Source organism: Phasianus colchicus, chromosome 1, assembly GCF_987193195.1.
Source record: "Phasianus colchicus chromosome 1, bPhaCol1.hap1.1, whole genome shotgun sequence".
NCBI classification, from domain to species: Eukaryota; Metazoa; Chordata; class Aves; order Galliformes; family Phasianidae; genus Phasianus; species Phasianus colchicus.
The window spans coordinates 197,212,760-197,233,974 of NC_143436.1; the positions used below are offsets into that span (position 1 = coordinate 197,212,760).

A 21,215-nucleotide genomic window follows, 5' to 3' on the forward strand; every position below is an offset into this window, starting at 1 on the left:
ACAGGCTACATCTCTCATTATGTGCTGCATACGTCATACGGACAAGCCTCACCCAGAAAAGAAGATGGAGATATCATAGAGTCATAGAACATTATGGTTGGAAAAGACCGTTAAGATCATCAAGCCCAACCATTAATTAACCCATCACCACCATGCCCCCTAAACCATGTCCCTACAGAGCTTTCAGCCTTTCAAGGATTTTGACAAGACCTGCTGATCCTACCAGCTACACTTCCAGGATAACGTCTGAAATTCGGAACGATTCTCCCATGAGTTATGGACACGAATCTGAGTTCCCTGCTGTCCGTGTTAACTAGAGAGAACAATGAAACCAGTGCTATTCCACAGCTATGAATAAAGGGAGCATCGGACCCATTTTCTTTTTCTGACTTTACTGAATATAAATCAAGGCACAGTCATGCTAACTGCATTATACAGATCCTGGTAATTTCTCAGTATTTGACAGACAAGAGAAATTATCATTCAACTCTGCTCATCAGGTTTATTGTATGCCAACCAGACGATACACATTTCATGCAGACTATACGTTTGCTCCAACCGCCACTCAGAAGGAAGTGCTCGACTTCATGTGCACTGCTCCTGCACTAAGGTACTTGGTTCTTGGTCTGTAGCACCAGTGATTTTTTCAGGGGTCCTGTAAGCAGAGAAAGATCATCATTGCAAAGCTGTAAGAGCAGCTGGCTCATATCCCACAGCAAAATGCCGTCCCCGAGATGGAATTTAACCCATGACTATTGACTCTACAGATCACTCCCCATGCAGCCCTGCATGTTTGGTATGTTCTCAAGATGGTTGGTGAGCCTGGTCCTGGTCCCTGTAAGGAGATGCTCCAAAACCCACAGGTTCCTGTTACACTGAGAGGGCTGGAGCTTCTAATTCATGTAGAACCAGGATCAGGCTCACTCGTCAGCTATGAAAAATGCTTGCCAATTGATTATAACCTGCATCAAAAGAGCACCTCGCTGTAAAATTGTCTCACAAAGAAGCAGTTTGTTTCATTCTAGGTGGGTGGTGAAAGCACTACAGAGCAGGGGAGCAAGGCTCTTGTGCTGCTCAGGAAGTACCCAGTGCCTGTTAAAACAGCAGATAAAAAAGAAAGCAGAAACAATGTGTCCTAAACCCCACCTGAGAGCATCCCTCCTCCTCAGTGCCCCCAGAAGACACCAGGAGGTGGTGGTGACACCAAGGTGTAGGACCTCTTGGAATTAGCTGTGTCCTTGGGGTAAAATAGGAGGGATGCCTCAGTGTAAGCACCAAGTTTCAGTTATGCTACATATGCTATGGGTAAACTACAGCAAGTAAACATGAGGTGGAGGAAGAGAAAAGACGGCTCTGGAGTTGGGGCAGATGCTGTCAGAAGTTTTAGATGGGTGCTGAAGGGAAGGATGGGTCTTATTGGAGAGAGAGTGGAGGTAGTGCAGAGGGAGGGACAGAGAAGGAAAAGACTGTGGGAAACAGGGAAATCTGTGTTTGTTAGAAAAGAGGATCTTCAGGGCTGAGGAGAGATGGGATGGATGGGAAGGGATCTGTGAGGCTGCAGAAAGCAAATGGAGAAGCAGAAGAAACATGTTCAGCTGTAAGATGGTTGCTTGGCATGGTGGTTACGTTTAGGGATTACGGAGTTAACCTGAGTTCCCTATCCTCACCTTGGGTTTGCGTAGGGAGCAACACCAGTCCTGAGCTTAAAGGGAGGAAGGACAGGATGACACCAGGGCCAAGAGAACAATGATCACCTCCTTGGCCAACAAGACCAGCAACCCAGATGTGAGACCAACGTGCCTGTGTGAGCTCGTGGGGCTGCACAGTGTGGAGAGCTCCTGCAGGGCAGCTCTCACTCCAATACTCACCCTCATCCTGCCCCTCGTGCTTACACTGCAGAGACTTCTGTTGCCAGATGCTGTTGTCAGAGGCCAGCAATGCCTTTCCCCAGTGTGACCAGTGGGCACTATTTGGAGGCAGCTTGTGTAGGAATGCTGTTGACAAGTCCTTCCAGCCTACAGGTTCCCATAACTGGGAATTAGGTGAGCCCAGCACCCTAAAGGAAAGGATTAGGGAAAAATGCAGGGCAGCTCTTTGGAAAGCTGTCCAAAGCCTGCGTATCCTCTCCAGCAGTCAACATGTCCAAGGGTATGGGCAGATCCAAGGCTGTCAGCAGCTGTTCCAGGTTCCTAGGAACAAAGCAGGTATCCACGTCTAGTCAGTGATGGTCAGTGATGATGTAGACCATCAATGATGATGGCCCAGTGAGGCCAGAGCTCAGGTCTTCCTGTGCCCGTGCTCATGTGATGCTCCAGGCTGCAGCAGGTCAGTGCCAGATTAATCCCAACTCTTGCCTTTGCTTAGTGTTCAACCCTGCCCAAGTCATCTGAGGAATTCCCCGTTCTCAGAGGCAGCCAGGAAAGCTGGTGCACACTGTGCATGTCTGCAGGGTGGTTACTGCTCCATTGTAATCTCTTGGCCTATTTCCAATGGCTTTGTGCATCCTTCAGCCACATAACTGGAAGAGAAGGAGGCTGTGCCCCATCCCCAACCCCCACCTTCTTCTTTGTTTGCATTGAATGCACATAACCGTATGATTGCAAAGCTCATTCAGAACCTGTTTCAAACTGGAAGGAATACAGCAGGGGGAGGAAATTACATTAATTTCCCTGGGAATTGGCACTCAGAGACAACACAGCACTGCACAGCCTCTCACCAGGAGGAGAGAATCCAGCCTTGGATACCAGTGTTAGGAAGAGCGCGGTGGGAGGATGCAAATTGGTGGGTTGAAAAGAAGCTTGATAATGAAATACAACAAATCCTAGCACTCGGGCAGCAACATTTACAACTGATCTTTGGCTTAGCCAAGTGAGGGAACAGTCTGAAGACCCTTACACCAATGAGTGCCATCAGTGGCAAGTGGAGGACCTGCTCCCTAGACTTGAGACTTTGCATTTTGGTAACCTCATATCAAAACAGGGCTGGAGATGATGTTAATCCACATCTGCAGAATTATTTTAACTCAAAGCATTTCAACTATTTGGTAGCTGTAATGAGCCCATACAGAATCACAGAATCATTAAAGAAATGACTAGGAAGATCATCTAGTCCAACAGAGCCAGCTCCAGGGACATGAAAAATTAGAAGTTGCTTTCAAGAGCAAGTAGAAGAGATCGTCTACTGGTGGCTTACAAACAGCAGCACAGCTCCAGGCACATACGTCTATGAAGTCTGATGTCAAAGGGATATTTTTTGCAAAGAACTAAGAGAAATCTGTCTCTTCTTTCCCAGATAATTGACCTTCTAGTGAGGGCCTTTGTCCAATAGAACAGCATTCGTGGTGTCTGGAAGATAAGAATTCATCAGCTCCTTGACAAACGTCTTGACAATGAGGTCAGAGAACGTGGAAAATTGCTTCTTCTGAATGCTTTATTGCATTTTGTTCAACAAAGTTTGCTTTCTGTGATAACAGAGACAGAAATAAGTCTTCTTTGTCCTGGGAAACAGCCATAACATTGTACTCAATAATGGTCTCAGCTACATTCCTTGGAAAGGGCCACAGCACCAGGTAGTGGGAGATGAAGCTCTAAGTTAAAGCAAGCAAATGAACAATTTCAGCATGGATCCAGATCTAACCTAGAAGACTGTTCCAGAACTTGGTTCACTTTTGTAGTCAAAAGTAGAAGCCTGCAGGAAGAGGGGGCACCATGAAAGTAAAGAGGCAGCGTGCAGACAGGGAAGGCACTGCCTAGCACGAGCAATCCTTTTTCCTTCTGTGCCTGTTCTGTATCTACACCAAAATCCCCAGGGCCTGGGGAAGTCAAGCACAACCCAGCTGCAGGGCTCACTTGTCCTCGATGAAACCTCCAGGCTTCAATTGTGCTCCTGCTGTACTCACAGGCTGAAGAGACCATGGATCCAACCCTAGTCTGGGATGGAAGGAGCTGATGTTCAGGGCATCTTCTGGTCCTCAAGAAGCCTCCTGTGCATCCATCTCTGAAACATCTCCTGCTGCTCAGCCAGCTTCTCTTTCTTCCCCTAAGAGCGATATCTGCTTAGCTTTCCACTTCTGCTCACTGTTTTCTGTATTGTGCTGAGAAACATTTCCTTTTGCACCAGCTTCTCCTGAACTACAGAAAAAAAAATATTTTCTTAACATCAGCTTCTTCTGCTCTGAGCAACAAGACTTCTCCCTTATTTTCCTACGTTGCTGCATTTGTTGTGTCACCTGCCAGCCCAGGACATCTCTGCACAGACTGGAGAAAAGTCAAACTCTTATCAGATGCACCAAAACTGAGAAGGATGGGAAGTCATGGTGCCCTGAACACGATGGGCTCCCAAATAGACAACAAAACTTGTCACTGAGGCTGTAAATTATAATTAAAAAAAAAAAGGTACCACAGCACAACAAATGAGCAGAGCCATCCCAAAAGACTACAGGTAGAGCTGCGGTAGCAAGACTGACTGCTGAACTGGCCACAAGGACAGACAAAATGCACTGCAGACACAGCTACTGAAGCCACACCAAGAAATGAGAAAGGGCAGTCGGTTGGTGAGGTATTGTTTATTCCAAGCAGAGCACGTTACTGCACAGTACAGCAAAGAAAAAGGCTTACAGACCAAGAGAGACGAGACCAAACATGAGACAGCAATAACTTGGGGAGGATGGAAGGAGAAGGTTCCTGGTGAAGCTGGGTATTTAGGAAGCCCTGGAGGAGATAGGATCTGGAAGTGGGAGAGAGCTGGTGGGAAAGGGTTGGGGAAGCTGTTGTGGGACAGACAGTGAAAAGATGAAGGGAAAATAGAATAGAATCATTAAGGTTGGAAAAGACCTCTAAGGTCATCGGTTACTATCATTAACCCAGCACTGCCATCTACCACCAAACCATGACCCCAGGCACCACATCTACACATCTTTTAAACACCTCCAAGAGTGGAGACTCCACTATTTCCCTGGGCAGCCCATTCCAGAGCTTCAAAGAAGCATTGGATTGGACACCCACTGCCCCAAAGCACTGATCCATAAAAGGTGCCTGCTGGTTGTGTCACAGCTGACAAATCTTTTGGAGTACAACAAGGTGGCCACAGCCAAATTGGTCCTCAGTTGGGTAGTAAATCCTGAACCAGGCTCAGAGCAGGTCAGACTCACAACCAGGGACTGCTTTCAGGATAGATTACCTTGTCCACTGGGTACTGGCACCATCAAGTGCTCCTGGGAGCTGCTTGGTTAACGGGGGCAGACCCGACTGCCACTGTATGATGAGCTCCTTTCTACCGTGCCTATGGAGGATGCTCCCCACCCCTGGCTGGGACCCAGACCTCAGAGACAGGAAAGGCACGTAGGTCTCTGACCCCCAAAGAAATATGGGAAGAACTGGTTCTTCAGAGGGGCTGGGGATTGCAGCATGGCTCAGGTTGTGGGAGGGAAGGAGGTAGGCTGATGACAATAAGAGGAGTTTGGAAATGTTCCCCCTTTTCCATCTCTCACTCAATAAACAACATTGAGGGAATGGTTATGATGCCTCTGTGCTCTCACACACCCCTGAGCAAGACCAGACTCATAGTCTGTCACTGCTCCTCATCCATCATTTTTTTGGCAGCTGGTCCGTGCTGCTGGTTTCTGTGGAGCAGACATCCTGCAGGGAGAACTGGCATTTTAGTGAGCATGAAGATGCCTTCCATCCATTAACAGGCTTTCTTTGTATCCTTAGGCTCACATCTCCTCCACATGACAGCCCTGATTAGGGAACTGTTTCCAGGGTATCCTGCAACAGAAAATAACATTGGTCACAAGCAATCTCCCCGTTCCACAGAAAATGTCCAGTCCTGAAGTGCTCAGAGCTGTGAGGCCCTCACAGCCAGCAGCTGAGCTTGGGAGCAGACCCAGTCACATTAGTGGAATCACTTCCCACCCAGAAGGCTCATGTGAATAAGAGCAAATGGAAGTAGGCTGTTAAAACCCCAACGGGATCAAACTTACCAAGAGAGCTGGAGTCGGTGTCTGCACATCACAGTATTTTGCAACAATGCAAGAGGTCTTAGAGATGTTCTTAGAGCTGAACGTTGTCACGTCTTCACAGTCATACCAGGGAATTCCTTTCTTTACTTCTCCTCTTCATTTCATGCTGATGTGCTGTTGGGATTGGTGATTATTCCCTGGATGCCAAAGGCTACCAGCTATGGCAGAGACAACTTCCTAAAATGCCCCTGCAGTGGCACAGCTCTAAATAAACCCGAAATCCAAAGGATACTGAGAAACAAGAGGCCGTTTTGGTATAAGGGCTGACACAACATCAGCAGATGATTCATACTCATCCTTTGACCTCGGCCAAATTTTTAGTAACTCCTTTCCAGCACTTTGTAGTGATACCACTCATAACAGCCTTTGAAAACTGGTGGGCAGTGCCAGTCACTAATGGCCTGGCAAAGACTAACAAGTTAGATGGCAGCAGTTGATGCAGACAGGGATGACTGAAGAACAGGGATCCCAGGTCTCCATGCCCATCATCAACCCTATCAGTCCTTGTCTCCTAGCAAAGCATCCTGCCCTCCAGGTGCAGGCTTTGTGATGATGAGCAAGTTTAGAGAGCAACAGGGCAGCGAGGGCACATCTTATAGCACTGATTGTGGGTGGCTGGGAGGGACCAGGTGGATGACATATCCACACTCTACCTTTGCATCTTGGTGGAAACATGTTTTGGTATTCACAGACAAGCCCCATCAATGACCAGTCTTTAACAGTGAACGTTTTCTCCAGTTCCAGCTATGGAGGGGTGAAATGATGAATCCCAGGACCTACAGCTCAACTGAAACACTCCAGAACTCATGTAGGTATGCATGATAGATGAGCAGATGAAGCTGGTGGAGAAGGGAGAGGGAAGGCATGTTGATACAGCACGACATCAGAAAACAGCATGTAGTCACATGGGTAGAATAAAGTCAGAAAGTGACTTGTAAACCAGAGAGAGATGGAAAATAGCACCCAGAAACAGAAATGCAGTAGAGAGTTGGTGCTTCACGGAAGACAGAAGTGCAATGCTGGAGGAGAGATTTCAAGAGACAGCCCCAAAGCAGACAATTATTCCCAGGTGAGCGGGGTTGTTATTGGAATATCCACTGAAAGAGAAAATATGGCTAAAAATAAGAACTGCAGGTAGGAGCTTACGGGTAAATTAAAAAAAAAAACAGATGAAACTAAGAGCAGACTTCACCATTTGAAACCAAGCTGCGCCCTCAGCCCTGTTTTCCTCTTAATCAACACTTTCTCCATATAGTCAGCATTGCCATTTGTACATCAATCAGCGTTCTGCACTACCACAGATGCTGCCAAGTGCCTGGCCATATGCTGAAAGGGCTCAACCCAAGCATTTCCCATCTCCTTTCAGCAAGGACTCACAGCCCTTTGACCTCTTGTGGGTCCTTCAGGTGGTCTGGGGCGCAAGCAAAAGCTGCAGGCAGTTGGGAAAAGGCAAGTCATTAAAACCCACGGGGCCACAGCATCTCCCCTCCCTCCAGCTCTTGGTGGTTTCTGCTCCCTGATGCAACGCAATGTGGACACAACCCTGCATGCGTGGCACTCACCAAATAAACCCTCTGCTCGACACGCCATGGGTACAGAGAAAATGAAAGCAAACTACCTGCTCCGTCCACACGACTTCACTGTCCATCTTCACCTCTGCAAACGCTTAGCTCTTGGGTCAGCCTAGGCTGAGGGCAGCAGCCCTCTACAGGGAGCCAGGCTGCAACAGCTCAGTTGTCCCTATGGCAGGCATGGAAGTGGCAGCTCTAGCAACACAAATCTGATTATGGTTGGAAGGGTATTTCACTTAACTGTGCTTCTTATCGAGAAAACAAGATCAAGGAGGTGGTATTCGTCTTTAGCATTTATTTATCATTGGAAAAAAAACCCTTTGAGCAAGCAAAGATCACAAGCACGTCACAATCAATTGGCTATACATTAATTTGTGTGTGTGTGTGTGTGTGTGTGTGTGTGTGTGTGTGTGTGTCATTCTCATACGAACAGCAAGAATGAAAAAGCACCACGAAGAGGTGTGCTTCACACGTTACAAGAGACAACCTGTGATATGCAACCAAACCCAGGCCACAAAATATTAATTAGACACTTCCTATCTGCCTCCAAGAGGCAAGAGTTTGTGGAATTCATGGGAGCCATGTTTTCACAGCAGACGCGTTGCAAATGAAGAAGCAGGTGATCGGTGTGCAAAGCAGTCAGAAGACAGGAGCTCGGTAAGCAATTAGCACCATTTTGCAGAAAGGAGTAACAGTACAATACAGTGAAAATGAGAAAGCAAGCAACCAACAGCATAGGAACTTTCACAGGGTAGAAAGCATGACATTGCTTTTGTTTTTTTTTTCTTTTTACAAGGAAAGCAAAACATATTACAAGTTAGCGGTGGAACAGAATCAGCATCGTGGTAGCTGGAAACACAGAACAGCAGAGCACTTTCCCAGTGGGATTGACAAGCTCAGAGTCCAAAGTGAAGAGATTTGGTCTCTCTTCTGATTAACCTGAGTGGGTCGGAGGGGTGTAAAGTCAGTGGAAGGTTGAGCAGTGTGGGATTTCAGCCTGAGGCCTGACTGCTGCTGTTCCTGGCATCAAACGTACAGCTAAAACTGTGTGCTCAGATGTATGCTGAAGACCTGGTGCAGATGGAGCAAAAGCCAGAATTTATAGCTCTGCTTTGTGGCTATCGGAGATGGAGGCCCTGAGAGTTTCTCATTTTAATTCTGCAAAAATGGAAACCTTCCAAGGGTCGTGCATCCCACCCAAAGAGGTGTCCGAAGCACGTAGATCAATGGCTCTTGGAAGGTGTCTCCACTGAAGGAGCTTTGGCTGGCTAACCCTTCACATCTAGCTTTGTAGTTGGATGCCACCCAAACCATCATTAAGGAAACGTGAGGCCATATTCTGACCACTCACTGTGCATTTTTAATGCAAACACCACGATGGATGCTGTTCGTGGTGCAGAAGCAATCCCAAAGACCTGGATATCGAGTAGTTGATCCAGACTGTGGATATGCTTGGTGCAGATGGTCTGAGCACGGCTCTTAGTGACAGTCCTTTGGGCAAAATTTGGTTCCCGTTGAATCAAGGGATGAATTACCGCTGAATGCAAATCAAAACAGTGGTAACTGCACTCTCTCTTCAAATGTGAAACTTAGGGCCAAAAAATAATTCCAAGAATGGTTTTGCATGGTCTTTTCGTACGGCGTGGCGGGCTATTGATAACTGTCTACATGCCTTCCTGACATTTTCTGCCTGCTGTGACACGTCATCTTCACAGCTGTTGCTATATCCTGAGACAAGAATGGACTTCACTGGAGAGTGTGAAGATGGCTGGAGCATCTAAACGCCAAGAAATCACACAGAGTCCTGGAAGCTCAGGTCCTCTGGCCAGCTGCCCCTCGTGTGCTGGGGTGGGAAGAGCTGGGGGCAGCACTCCCCTCTGCAAGCTCAACGCAAGCCTTTTGCCGAGCTGCTCTGCAGGCAGAGCTGAGCTTTGCACTCCAGCAGTGCTGCGGGGGATTCTGAGCACTCAGAAAAGCAATGGCCACTATGGACAGGTCAGCGTCTCCATGGAGCATGCACATCAAAAATGCATTACATTCGCAAAGATTTCCACAGTTTTACTTCCTGGAGGATTTCCCTGGTTTCCTCCTAAATATCGGAGGCTTAAATATATATATTTCTATATATGAATATATATTTTCCACATACACAACCTGACTAGCTCGTAGCACACAGTTCTAACACAGCTAAGCTTGGAAATACACCACTGAATTCAGAACACTACACTTACTTATACTCAAAGCTTTAGGCTGTTAGCGCAAGGCAAACAGGACACATCACACAATACACTGAACTTGGCATTTATTCATTACTAAGGCCAGCAAATGTCACTATCTGTATATCACAGAGCTCACCTCCTCTTCCAAAACTTTTTTCAGCCTCATAGCCCATCACTCACACATGTTTCCAGAAGATCCAATTCTAATGGGGCGAGATTCCAAAACTGAGACTCTTCACCCTCTCAGCCCACTTCTTTTCCTATTAGTTTCACATCTCTAAAATATCCTAGCAGCAAGACTTTCCTCACTCCAACATATCTACAGCAACACAATTCTGAAATTCCTCTTCTATCACCTCCCTGTCCCACCTCCCATCTCTCTTCGTTCTTCCCAATTGTCTGCTCTCTGGAAGTTTCTGCGTGTTAGGATGGAAACATAGAACTGCAAAAACAAAGAAGCTCCCTTTATCTTGACTTGCACCCTCTCTGTGCAGTTGCTACGGGAGAGTTTCACAGCTCACTTTGATCAGATCAGAGTTAATCCTGACATATTTAAGACCAGATCCAAGAGTTACACAGCAAATCTGGATTGGGACCACACCTCACCCAGCTCCCACTGGCTCTATGACCCAAATTCTGGAGTGTGCTATGCCAGTCTGGCCCACCAGCATGCAGAAATCTGCCCCATCTCCTCAACATGTGAGTGCTGGCCTACTTCATACTCACTGACAAATGGCCCCACTCTGCTTGTAGCTTCCAGACTAGTCTTGCTGGGAACAGTAAATAGCACTGAAAACCTGAGATCCTGCTTGAAGGCACTCTGAGGATCCCAGCAACTGGTTTATGGTCCTGCCAGGGTGCTTACAAGCCAGCATGAGCTTCAGCAGCCAGAGTCAAAGTAACAGAGTCTGTTGGCTCCAGCCAACCTAGGAGAGTCATTCCTTTCTACCCCTTGGAAAGTCACATCTGCAAACAAAACCTTGTTCTGGAATCTAGCTCTGCCTACTGGCACTCCAGGAGTAAAGAAAACAGACCAAGATTCAAAACAAACCAGACACAATCAAAAAGATGCACATCCTAAGGGAAACAATTGGGAAGAACTGCCTGCAGATAACCTGGTCTGACCAGCCACACACTTGGGAAGTCTCCAACTGACCTCAATACCTTCCCTCACTCCTATCTTGTATCAAGGCCTTCAAGTGGTTCTGATGAGCGAAGCTGCCCTGATGCAACAACATCTATCACAGCTATGCCAGGGGATGATTTGGCCCTTTACTTGCAATGGGATTTCCTTCCCCGTTGCTGGAGCAAAACTCCAAACTGGTGTCACCAGGAGAAATGGCTCTTGGCCACACCACCAATTCTAATGGACTGATGGCAAACCACAGCACTGGTCCTCTCCATGTTCAAAGGCCTGCTGACACCAGTGGGAGATGACCAAGCCTAACCCCAAAAAGGGCTTCATGGGATGACAGCACAGCCCCTTGGCGACACAATGGGCACTGAAGGACCAAGGACAGGGACAGGCTGCTGGACACAATGGTGGCTGACCCATAACCTCCATCTCCTACAATCCTCATGCATTCCCACATCCCTCCTGCGCTCATCCTCACTCTGTGCAGAGCCGTGTTGTGCAGGCAAAGCAGAACAACCTGACCTCAGAAACAAGGATTCGCTAATCCTCCTTGGAAATAAAACAGAAAAGCTTCTAATACAATCAGAACAAAAAGCAGATTAGAAGCCTCTAATTAATTTTGTGGCCTTTATTTAATCAAAGGGAAAAAAAAGAAAAAAGAAAAGGAAAGGAAGGAGGAAAAGAAAAAAGAGAAAGAAAGGAAAGTGCAGTGACATTTACTCTTTTGCCTCAGCCAGTTTATTGTTCATCTCTTTACTTTTCTCCTTGTCCTCTGGCTTTGCTGTGTTGGAGGTCTCGGCGCTCTTTTTCTTGGCAGCCCGTCCAGATGCAATCTGCTTGTCTTTGGCCTTTTTCAAGGGTTTATGGCTTGTTGTGGTCTTTTTTGGTTTGGAAGGCTTTACGCTAGGCTTTTCGACCTGCATGGAGGGTGAAAGGCCAAACAACACAGAGACAGAGAGAGAGAGGGAGAGAGAGACACAAGGACAGGTGGAAAACAGGATTTAGATGAGAGCCATTGTGAATGCTGTTTTTCTATTCAGCTATGCCCTGCCATGAAGGGAGGGGAGCAGTTCTCTGACTTCAAGAGGGCTTGTCAAGCCCCAGAGGGGCTGCTTCTCTGGGTTGAAAGCCAAAAAAACAATGCTCAGGACAAAGAGGCAGGTACAAATCCAAGTTACCTGGGGATAGTTGGGGTGCAGGACACTGAGCGGCACCTGAGCCAAGTCTGCAGCAGTGTCCTGCATCCATCCGTTTCTAAAGCCCCTAAAATAGGGGAGATCACTTCAAAATGAAGAAGGAACAGAAGTTTTAAGCTCTTCCATGCTGGCCTTGCTATCCCACCAAGACCTCACAAATCCAAGCAGTTACAAACTCTGGGAAGGAAAATGATCCCAGGCTTAAAACTGAATCCATTTACATGCAAATCCTCTGGTACTTGGAAAAAACAGAGACTGGATGAGATTTCAGCCCAAGCCCTCCTTGACACATCCTCCATCTAACCAAAGCACAAAGGGCTTAACGTCAGGATCTGTGGAGCTCTCTGTGTTAACTGCAAATGAAGATCTGGCTCTTACCAGGTTGTTCCTGGGACAAAGTGTAACGTGATGTGTCAATAGCTTTAGAGGGAAAAAGAAAAAGCCATCTAGATTAATGACCTGGGAAATAACAAAGCCAAACACAGTTCATGTGGACTCTATCCTCAGTTTCGTATACTTTCGATTCCCAAGTACATCAACCTACCTGAGACCCCAGCTACAGAACTAGCCGACCTTTAACATCCCTTCCAATCTAAACCATTCTAAACCAGCCCTGAGGATGCACCCACTGCACAGAAATGGAGATGCCACATAAGAGGAACAAACACAAGTGGTGCTCAGCCCAACCTCACTGTGTTGGACACGTCCTACCAGGAGCAGGGGTGGTCCTGGGGCCCTTCTGCTGTGTTCCTCACCTTTGGAGGTTCTTTGTAAGGTTCGCTGTAGAGAGTGCGTATCCTCCTGCGCTCCAGGAATTTGTTATCAGCTGGAGCAGGCTTACTGGTTTCTCCCTTGAACTGAGCGCTGTAACTGGTTTCGTGGGTCATTTTCTCCTCTGGAGGCTTGTACTGGGCCTTCGCTTTTATAGCCTTCACGGGCTTGACGTCTATCCAAGGTCTGAACTCGTTTCTGAAGATGAAGAAAGAAAAGGTTTCATGAGTCAAAGAAAGGAGGGAGTAGTGGTGGTGTGGGAACGAAACCCGCTGCTCAGCAAGATCTAATGGAAGGGGGTTTGCCCCTACAGTTTTCACTACATTAGGCAAAATTCAAATGGAATTTGATCTGTAGAAATCAGCCAGTCCCAGGCACTGCACAACCCATAGCTACTTCTGTTTGAAACCACGGATGCTTTGTTGGCTGTACAGCATCACCTCCTCACTGAAGCTACCTGCAAACAGCTCACAGAGTGGAAAAAGCTATTTAGACAAAAACATTAAAACCTGTGTTCTGCTCCATGCTGTTGGCAGCTCAACGCTGGGCACTCTCTTCTCGACAACCTTCCCCAGAAGCAAGAGGGAAGAGTGAGGAGACAAAATTTCCTGTAGCTTACCCCTCACCCTGTAAGTACTGAACTGCATCACATCTATATTTCACCAAGTTATGTTCAACAACTTTTGTCAGCTCTATGAAAGAGCAATAAAAGAGCTGTCCCTGATGTAAACTCAAGCAGATGAGGTAATGCAGTATTTATAATGTATTGTGAGCTATGGCCTCTTCCTTTTTAGCTGAAGGTGAATTCCAGGGTTACTGAAAAAAAATTAGTCCTCCATTTCCTTTGGACAGAGCTGCAGCTTCCTGATAACAAAACTAAACAAAAACATGTTTCAAAGGCCTTTAGAATCTGTTGGACACGTTCTGTTCCCCATCCTTCTCTTGCATTTTTCAGTTCTTCCCAACAAAGCACCACCATCTTTGCGGTTTAGAAGCAAACCATTTCATTTTGTCTCTAAAAACTGCCATTCATCAGAGAATGGAGATGGAGAAGCCCCATTCATCAGAGAGTGGAGATGCGCCAGTGGAGAAGCCCCAGTGTGTTGCTGCCTTAGATAGGTTATGCAGACATAGAATCACCATAGAATGATAGAATGGCCTGGGTTGAAAGGACCGCAATGATCATCTAGCTTCAACCCCCCTGCCATGTAGAGGGTCGCCAACCACCAGACCAGGTTGCCCAGAGCCACATCCAGCCTGGATCCCTTTAGATCCTGAAGACGCCAGCACAAGCCCCAGGAGTTACTCCAAAAGCAGTGGCAGAAGCCCTCTGCAAAAGAGTGATTTTTCCTTGGAGAATAAAGCTCTGTTCTTAATGTTGTGACCTGTGAGGCAAGGGGAGGTTGCAGACCCTGTCCCTGCCATTTAGCTGCCCCACTTCAGGGTACTTTGTCCCTGCCAGTCAGCCCTTCCCTTAACAGCTTTGAGCATCTTAATCAGCTTCAACCAAATCTGACAAATGGTCCCACGGATAGTCAGCTTTTACTTTAATAAAAGTCGGCAGTTGGACTGAGGCCAAAGGCTCAGGAAAGCTTTAACACACACACAACACTCCTCCTTCAATTAATGGAATGCCTACATTAAGGTCTCACCACATCTGCAGGATGTCCTTGTATTTAACACAGACACAAAGTCTGCAGAGCCCAGAGACCCTTTCCTATCCCAGAGGTGGGAGACTGCCTTAGGGCGACCTGGATGGCTCCTTGGGCTCATTTAGGCAATGACATCTATGAAACAAATTCCACGTCCATCTCTCCACCCTTCCTTAGTGTTGATTCCAGATACATCTATCTTTTCCCCCAGTTTCTTCACATTTCTCCCTCATCTGTTACTGTCAAGCCCTTCTTGTGCTTGGGATAATAGTGCAACAGGGCCAGAGATATTGCCTGCATGAAGGATGCTATTCTTCATGGAATTGTGTTGAATGGGCTCATCTGTGTCTCCTGGCTGCCATTCACCAAATGTCACCCATTCATCTACAGAGATCCCTCTGCAGCCCATTGTTAAAACACCTCTTCCAAACAAAGGCTTGATAAAAAAAGATAGCAAACATCTGTAAAGAACTGGATTAAAGACGTGGTTTTACTGATAACATCCAGCTGCAGCTCCTAAAGAAGATAGGAAGCTTCTTTCTAAGACCCACTTTGGGTCCATAAGTAGATTACATTTTCAACTGCTTTTAAAGGAAACAAAATCATACAATATTTCTCCAAGTTCAAGTCTGTCTGTCACTCAGATCCCTTCCTAGCAACTCCTGGACCCGTTCAATTGTATTTGCAGCAGAAAGCCCAGAGGTGAAAATAACAATACACTGCATTACAATGAACAGAAGGAACATCCAAATTCTTCAGCTGAGGGAACGCCAGGTAAAATTCATTTTCCTACTCATTTTCAGGCCACAGACAGGTGGTCAACCAACCCACACGTACCAACAAGCCAGCCAGTAAACCTGAGCTATCGCTTATGGCATCAAACAAATAGCTAAGAGACAAAGGATGGAGGCAGCAGTTCCATGCACATAGGGGGCTGGACTTTAAGGATGGAAGACAAGCCAGGATTTATTCATTCTGCTGCTCACAGAAAGCTTGGAAGCAGCATGACCGTGTTTGTTACCATAGCGTCTGGCATCCTCATTATGCACAGCATTGTGCAAACACACAGAAAGAGACGGATGCTCCTGGAAAGCCCAAGATCTCTACAGACAAGACAGACACATGGGAAAATGGGCTGCCAAAGTGCTAAAGCAAGAGATCAAGCGTAGAGCTGAGCTGTGATGTCTGCAGAGCTACAGTCAATCTTAGTACTGCTGCACTACACTGTGGCCAGCCCCTGCAAGCACAAGCAAGAGCACGGACCATGCTGTCATGGAGCCCCACCATGCCTGGTGTGCACCAGCTGCTCTCTGCTGGGACCACCCTCATGCACTGAGTGTGCCCAGTCCTGCATTTCTGCTATCTACAGCAAAGGCCCATCTACTACAGCTGTAGTGCAGCACACTGATCTCAGTGCCTATGTTCAGAACCATAGAATGATAGAATGGCCTGGGTTGCAAAGGAGCACAGTGCTCATCCAGTTCCAACCCCCTGCTCTGTGCAGGTCACCAACCAGCAGACCAGGCTGCCCAGAGCCACATCCAGCCTGGCCTTGAATGCCTGCAGGGATGGGGCATCCACAACCTCCTTGGGCAACTGCAAAACAGCACCACTAGAACAGACACAGGCTATTCTGTGCTGGTTGTGCAAGTGCCCAGAAGTACATCTCACTGTGGTTCATTGAACAGAATCACAGAACCACAGAACACCCTGAATCAGAAGGACCCACAGGGATCACAGAGCCCAACCCCAGCCCCACACAGCAGCCCCAGACCCCAACCCTATGGCTGACAGCGGTGTCCCAGTGCTCCCTGAGCTCTGGCAGATCGGGGCTGTGCCCACTGCTCTCCAGGTCTGGTGTCTCCCCATCAAACTGATGTGATCTCCCCATCACATCCAGTGTCTGACATGGTCCCACGTCACCACAAGCTCGTGTTGTCGCAGTGGTGCCTGGCATTGTTGCATGCTCCTCCAGCAGTCACACTGTGAAACCTTGTGCTCTCAGGGATTATCCTTTGAACACTGATATGCTCCAGACAACAAAGAATTGAGAGGAAAAGCAGCAGCTCAGAGCTGGGCTTTTGAATTCTTGCACTAGTAGAGGTGCCAGTTGTCTGAAATATTGTATTGCTGTTCCTGAAGCAGTAAAACTACCCTAGCTTGGAGAAAGGCCCTGGGACCTCCCTCAGGACTATTCAACATCCCTAATACTCACAGGGTGCCAAAAAGTTGCAAATTCTGGCTGCAGTCTGCAACGAGCACTGAAAACATTTATCTTCCCTGTTGTGAGAATCATACAATCACAAAGGTAGGAAAAGCCCTCCCAGATCAGATCCCCAACCCCAACCCACCCCCAAAATGCCCACTGCCCTCATCCCTCAGTGCCACATCCCCATGGCTCTGAACACCCTCAGGGATGGTGACCCCACTCCCTGGGCAGCTGTGCCACTGCATCACCACTCTCTGGAGAAGAAATTTTCCCTAATATCCAACCTGACCCCCTCCTGGAGCAACTTATGGCCATCACTTCTCATCCTATCACTGGCGACCTATTGGTTCTAGTATCACCACTCCTACAAGAGTCTGAAAGAGTGCAGAGCTCAACCTTAAAGTTCAGCTGAACCCTAAGAAAAGCCCTTTGCTCACACTGCTCACAGACATGAGTCTGGGCTGGTGTCAGTTACCCAACGTGTCCAGTTCTGCTTTCTTTGTTGCTCCTCATTTTGCTGAGGAAGCTCTGAAGCATTGCTATCTCTGCACAGCATGAAAAGGCTGAGCTGAAATAGCAGCAAACTCCGGGTCTCCTGATTTTCTGCCCAGCTCTGAGCCTTATAAAGAATAATCAGGATCAATCAGGAACTCAATGCTGACCTCAAATGGAAATCGAAATTAAACTCACCAACAAAAAAAGATGTTATGAGACATTAGATGACCTCCTGCAAAACAAATGCAGCAGGAAAAACTCTAGCGAGGATAATGGGAGTTCAATCATCTCAGGATGAGAAGGCACCTCGCAAATCAGCAGGTGCAGATCATCTTAGGGGATGACAGCACCTGGGTGGTTGGTTGCTTCCAGCAAAAGGAGGATGGAAGGGGAAACAGGTCAGGTTCAACCACTTCAAAAAGGACTTTAAGGAGAGGTTCCATTTGCTCCAAATCAGCCCATGATGCTACACGAATTCTGGGGACAGCAGCTTTATTGGTGCTGACCCAAACTGATTCCCTCCTCCCACTGTGCAAGTATGAAACAGCGAATGGCACAGGCCAAGGAGGTGGGGAACTTCCCCAGGGGGAGATCTCCAGCTTACTCTGGAAAATGGCAGCTCAACCCCAAATGGAAAAGAGTCCAATTTTCCACTGAAAAACAAAATTCCTTTATAAATGTTTGGCCTGAAAGGCTCAATTCACTCTAAAATCAAACGTTAACTTACTTCTTCAGTTTCTTTAGTTCTCTTCCATCCCATGTTTGGCTCATTCTGATCAGGATGACATGAAATGACAATGGACACCACTATGAAAATAAAGTGCTGCAGAAGGAATATTTCAGAACATCACATTTCTCTTTTATATTCCTCTAAATTAAAAAAAACAAAAACAAAAGCACTGAAAAAATATACATTTTGGCCAAATTAAATTAAGTACTGCATTATTCTGGGATTCTCAATCTTGCCTCTCTCGTATTACAGCTTTTGAGATGCTGTTGTTTCTCCCAAGTGTTTTCCAGCTCCCTCCTTTCTTTTAACATAGGAAAAGAATATCCATTGGAGTGAAAGAGTGGAAAGCCTACAAACAAGGACAATGCTTGGTCAGCCTCTGGAACACACAGCTAAAGAGCGTCACCAAAGGGCAGCAGATGATGAGGTTTAATTAAGTCCTGGCTGTATAGATGGACATTGAGAATATTTAGAGTTATCAAAGGAAATTTCAGCAACACGTTCATAGAATCATAGGACCATTAAGGTTGGACAAGCCCTCCAAGATCCCCAAGCCCAACCCCAGCCCACCCCCACCGTGCCCACTGCCCATGGCCGTCAGGGCACCGAGTCTGCAGCTCTCACGTGTGTGCTTAAAGACAGCTTTATCCTCTAATGCCCACGCCATTATTTTGTACACAATAATTTACTGTAAAGCTGCGCTGTGAATGGTGTCATGAAGCTCCTGGTGCCCGAGGAGGGGTGAAAATCCATATATCCCTGGGTAAGGCTTGTCACGTACAGCACTGGTATAGAAGAGAGGAATGTGCTGAGCCTCCAACAGGGCAACTTCAACTCCAGCTTAAGCAGGCTGTGAGCAAGACATGATTAATGAAAGGGATGAAGTCAAGTCTTCTGGCAGAACAGAACTATGCTGCAATCCATTTATGAAAGCTGCTTGAATCAGCAGCCTACAAATCATGGATATTGCACTGCCCGAGGGCCATGTAGCATGGTTTTCCAAGGATGCAGAAATATTGCTCACATTCAAAATGTCCCAAATATATGACTGAAGGGGACAGTGAACGTTGCAAAGGGCCAAGAAACTAAAAGAGTCACAGAGCTGCTGAAGACCAACCCAAATGCTAACAGCCCTGACATTGCTCATGCCTTGGGATAGAGATACCCAAGACTTTCTGCAAGGAACAGTCAGTCTTGGGACACTGAGCAATGTGGAGAGGTCCAGGTATGATAGAAAAGAGTGAACTGAACCTTAAATTCAGAGCAGAAGGCACATCTGGGCACCCAAAGCTCAAGTACTTGTGGGCCAACACTCCTCTGGGGAAAGATAACGGGAGATCCCACTGTTTAAATGCAAAAAGTTCATCTAGAGATCTGGGAAGAGTTTGAACCCAACAGCTTTGAGACCTCAGGAACCTCCCAGGAACCTCATAACCTCACGGAGACTTCCTTGTTTATTCCTGCCTGAATTTCTCTTGATGTTACGAGCTCATGGGTTCTGCTGAGGAAGGGGTAAAGGGAAGAAAATGTGAAAACAGTACTGGGTTTCTAATAACCTTATTTGCAATCCAACTCAACACAACTCCAATGCTCACTTTGTAAAAGCTGACCTTCCCAGGATGTAAAAGGTGACTGCCCACAACATGCCTCGTTCCACTGGGAGACCCAAAGCCAAAGACCCAATCCCATTCAAACAGAAAGATAAGGCATGGCCTCAGTATCCCATTCTGGCAACCACAGCCATATCCTACACCAAGCCATGACACCCAATGGTCCACATGTTGGCTGCTGTGCTGCCATTGCGCACGCTCAAGCCTCTGAAGTCAGTGAATTTAATGCCACTGGTGAAGGCTGCTAAGAACATTTCCCAGGGTGACCACAGCCTGGCTTTTCTGAGCAAGCCAGCAGAAATAACCCATCTGTAAATGTCATGTTCACCCCTGGAAAATGGGTCAGGGTCAGGTCAAAGTGCTGCTGACATCCTCCTTAATGGGCTGTATGGCTATTCTCCAGCTGGTTGGAGCAAGAGTGCTGTCAGTTCAGCAAAACACTTTACTATTATATGCATGGTGGCTTTCTGCTGCTCCTTACATGTAAATATGAGCATCCTGAATCACAGTGTGGCAGACCGCGTTGAAAAAGCTACATGTGAATCTACAGTGTGAATTTTAAGAAGGAAACCTAGCTCAGCAAGATATGCTACCTGAGGTTGAGGAAGATGAAGCTTTTTGGGTCAAACGAAGCAATTCAGGTTGGATATCAGGAAAAACTTCTCCCAGAGAGTGCCATTCAGGCACTGGAATGGGCTGACCAGGGAGGTGGGAGAGTCACTGCCCCTGGGGATGCTCAATGGGCAACACTGGTGGAAGGTGGATAGTTGGATAGGATGGTCTTAGAGGTCTTTTCCAACCTTAATGATTCTACGATTCTATAATTGCATTTCATGAACCCATAATAAGATCAGTCCACCCAGAGATCCAGCAGTACGACGGGGTGGGAATCCAAAGGCCCTTCAGCAAGGATGGGCCAGGATGAAGAGCTGCTGAGGGAGTCCTCACAAAGTCCATTCACCCTTGTGGTCCCCTGAGCAGGAACTGCTGGGAAAACTCCCATCCTCCCTTCCCTTTCTGGGAAGCTCTAACTGAAGCCCTGTAAGCTCCACGCCAGCTCCCGTTCCTGGGATCCTGGCCCTCCTCCAGCCATGCTTTAATGATGCTGCAGTTCAGCTGCATCAGAGCTGCAAGGCTTGTCCTTGTGGCAAAAGATGCAGACAGGCAGTACAGGGGATGGCAGGTAAGATTTTATTTGAATTTGCTGAAATGATCACCCAAATCACGGTGCAGAAGAACGGGTGTTTCCAAAGGAAGGTCAGGAAATGAAATGGAAGCTCTGGCTTTTGTTGCAGCAATGTTATGTGACTCGCTGCGTGTTTCTCCTCCCTTTAGGGAATCATTACTTCCCTCCTTTCTGTGATTCTAATGCCGCTGACAATTAGTGTTGCACTTTGATTGCCTTTCTCGTCTGCATGACAGGGTAATTGCTCATCCTGACATGGGAGCAGAAATAGATCCAGTGGTGAAGGGGTAAAGGAGGAACAGCATGCAGTTCAGACAAGCAGCTATTTCTGCCATTGCATTGATGACTTCGGTCATACGCTCCCCACCACAGGAGCTCCTATATGCCTTCATCTGAATACCCTTCACATGCTATCTGTGCAC

At 47.1% G+C, this 21,215-nt stretch overlaps 1 protein-coding gene across 2 annotated transcripts in view; it reads right to left on the minus strand.

The window, feature by feature from the left end:
* Positions 1-385: 385 nt before the first annotated feature.
* MAP6 (microtubule associated protein 6) overlaps positions 386-21,215 on the minus strand; it is a 35,965-nt gene continuing 15,135 nt past the window's right edge. Inside the window, exons 2-4 of one of the 2 annotated variants that reach the window (XM_090134291.1) lie at positions 12,896-13,109; positions 11,665-11,861; positions 386-655 (exon numbers count right to left, since the gene is read on the minus strand). In XM_090134291.1, the coding sequence (XP_089990417.1) occupies positions 586-655; positions 11,665-11,861; positions 12,896-13,109 (481 nt within the window). In that variant the 3' untranslated portion in view covers positions 386-585. Of the gene's footprint in view, positions 656-4,150; positions 11,862-12,895; positions 13,110-21,215 lie in introns of those variants that run through there. The other variant, XM_031606076.2, reaches the window with a different exon arrangement.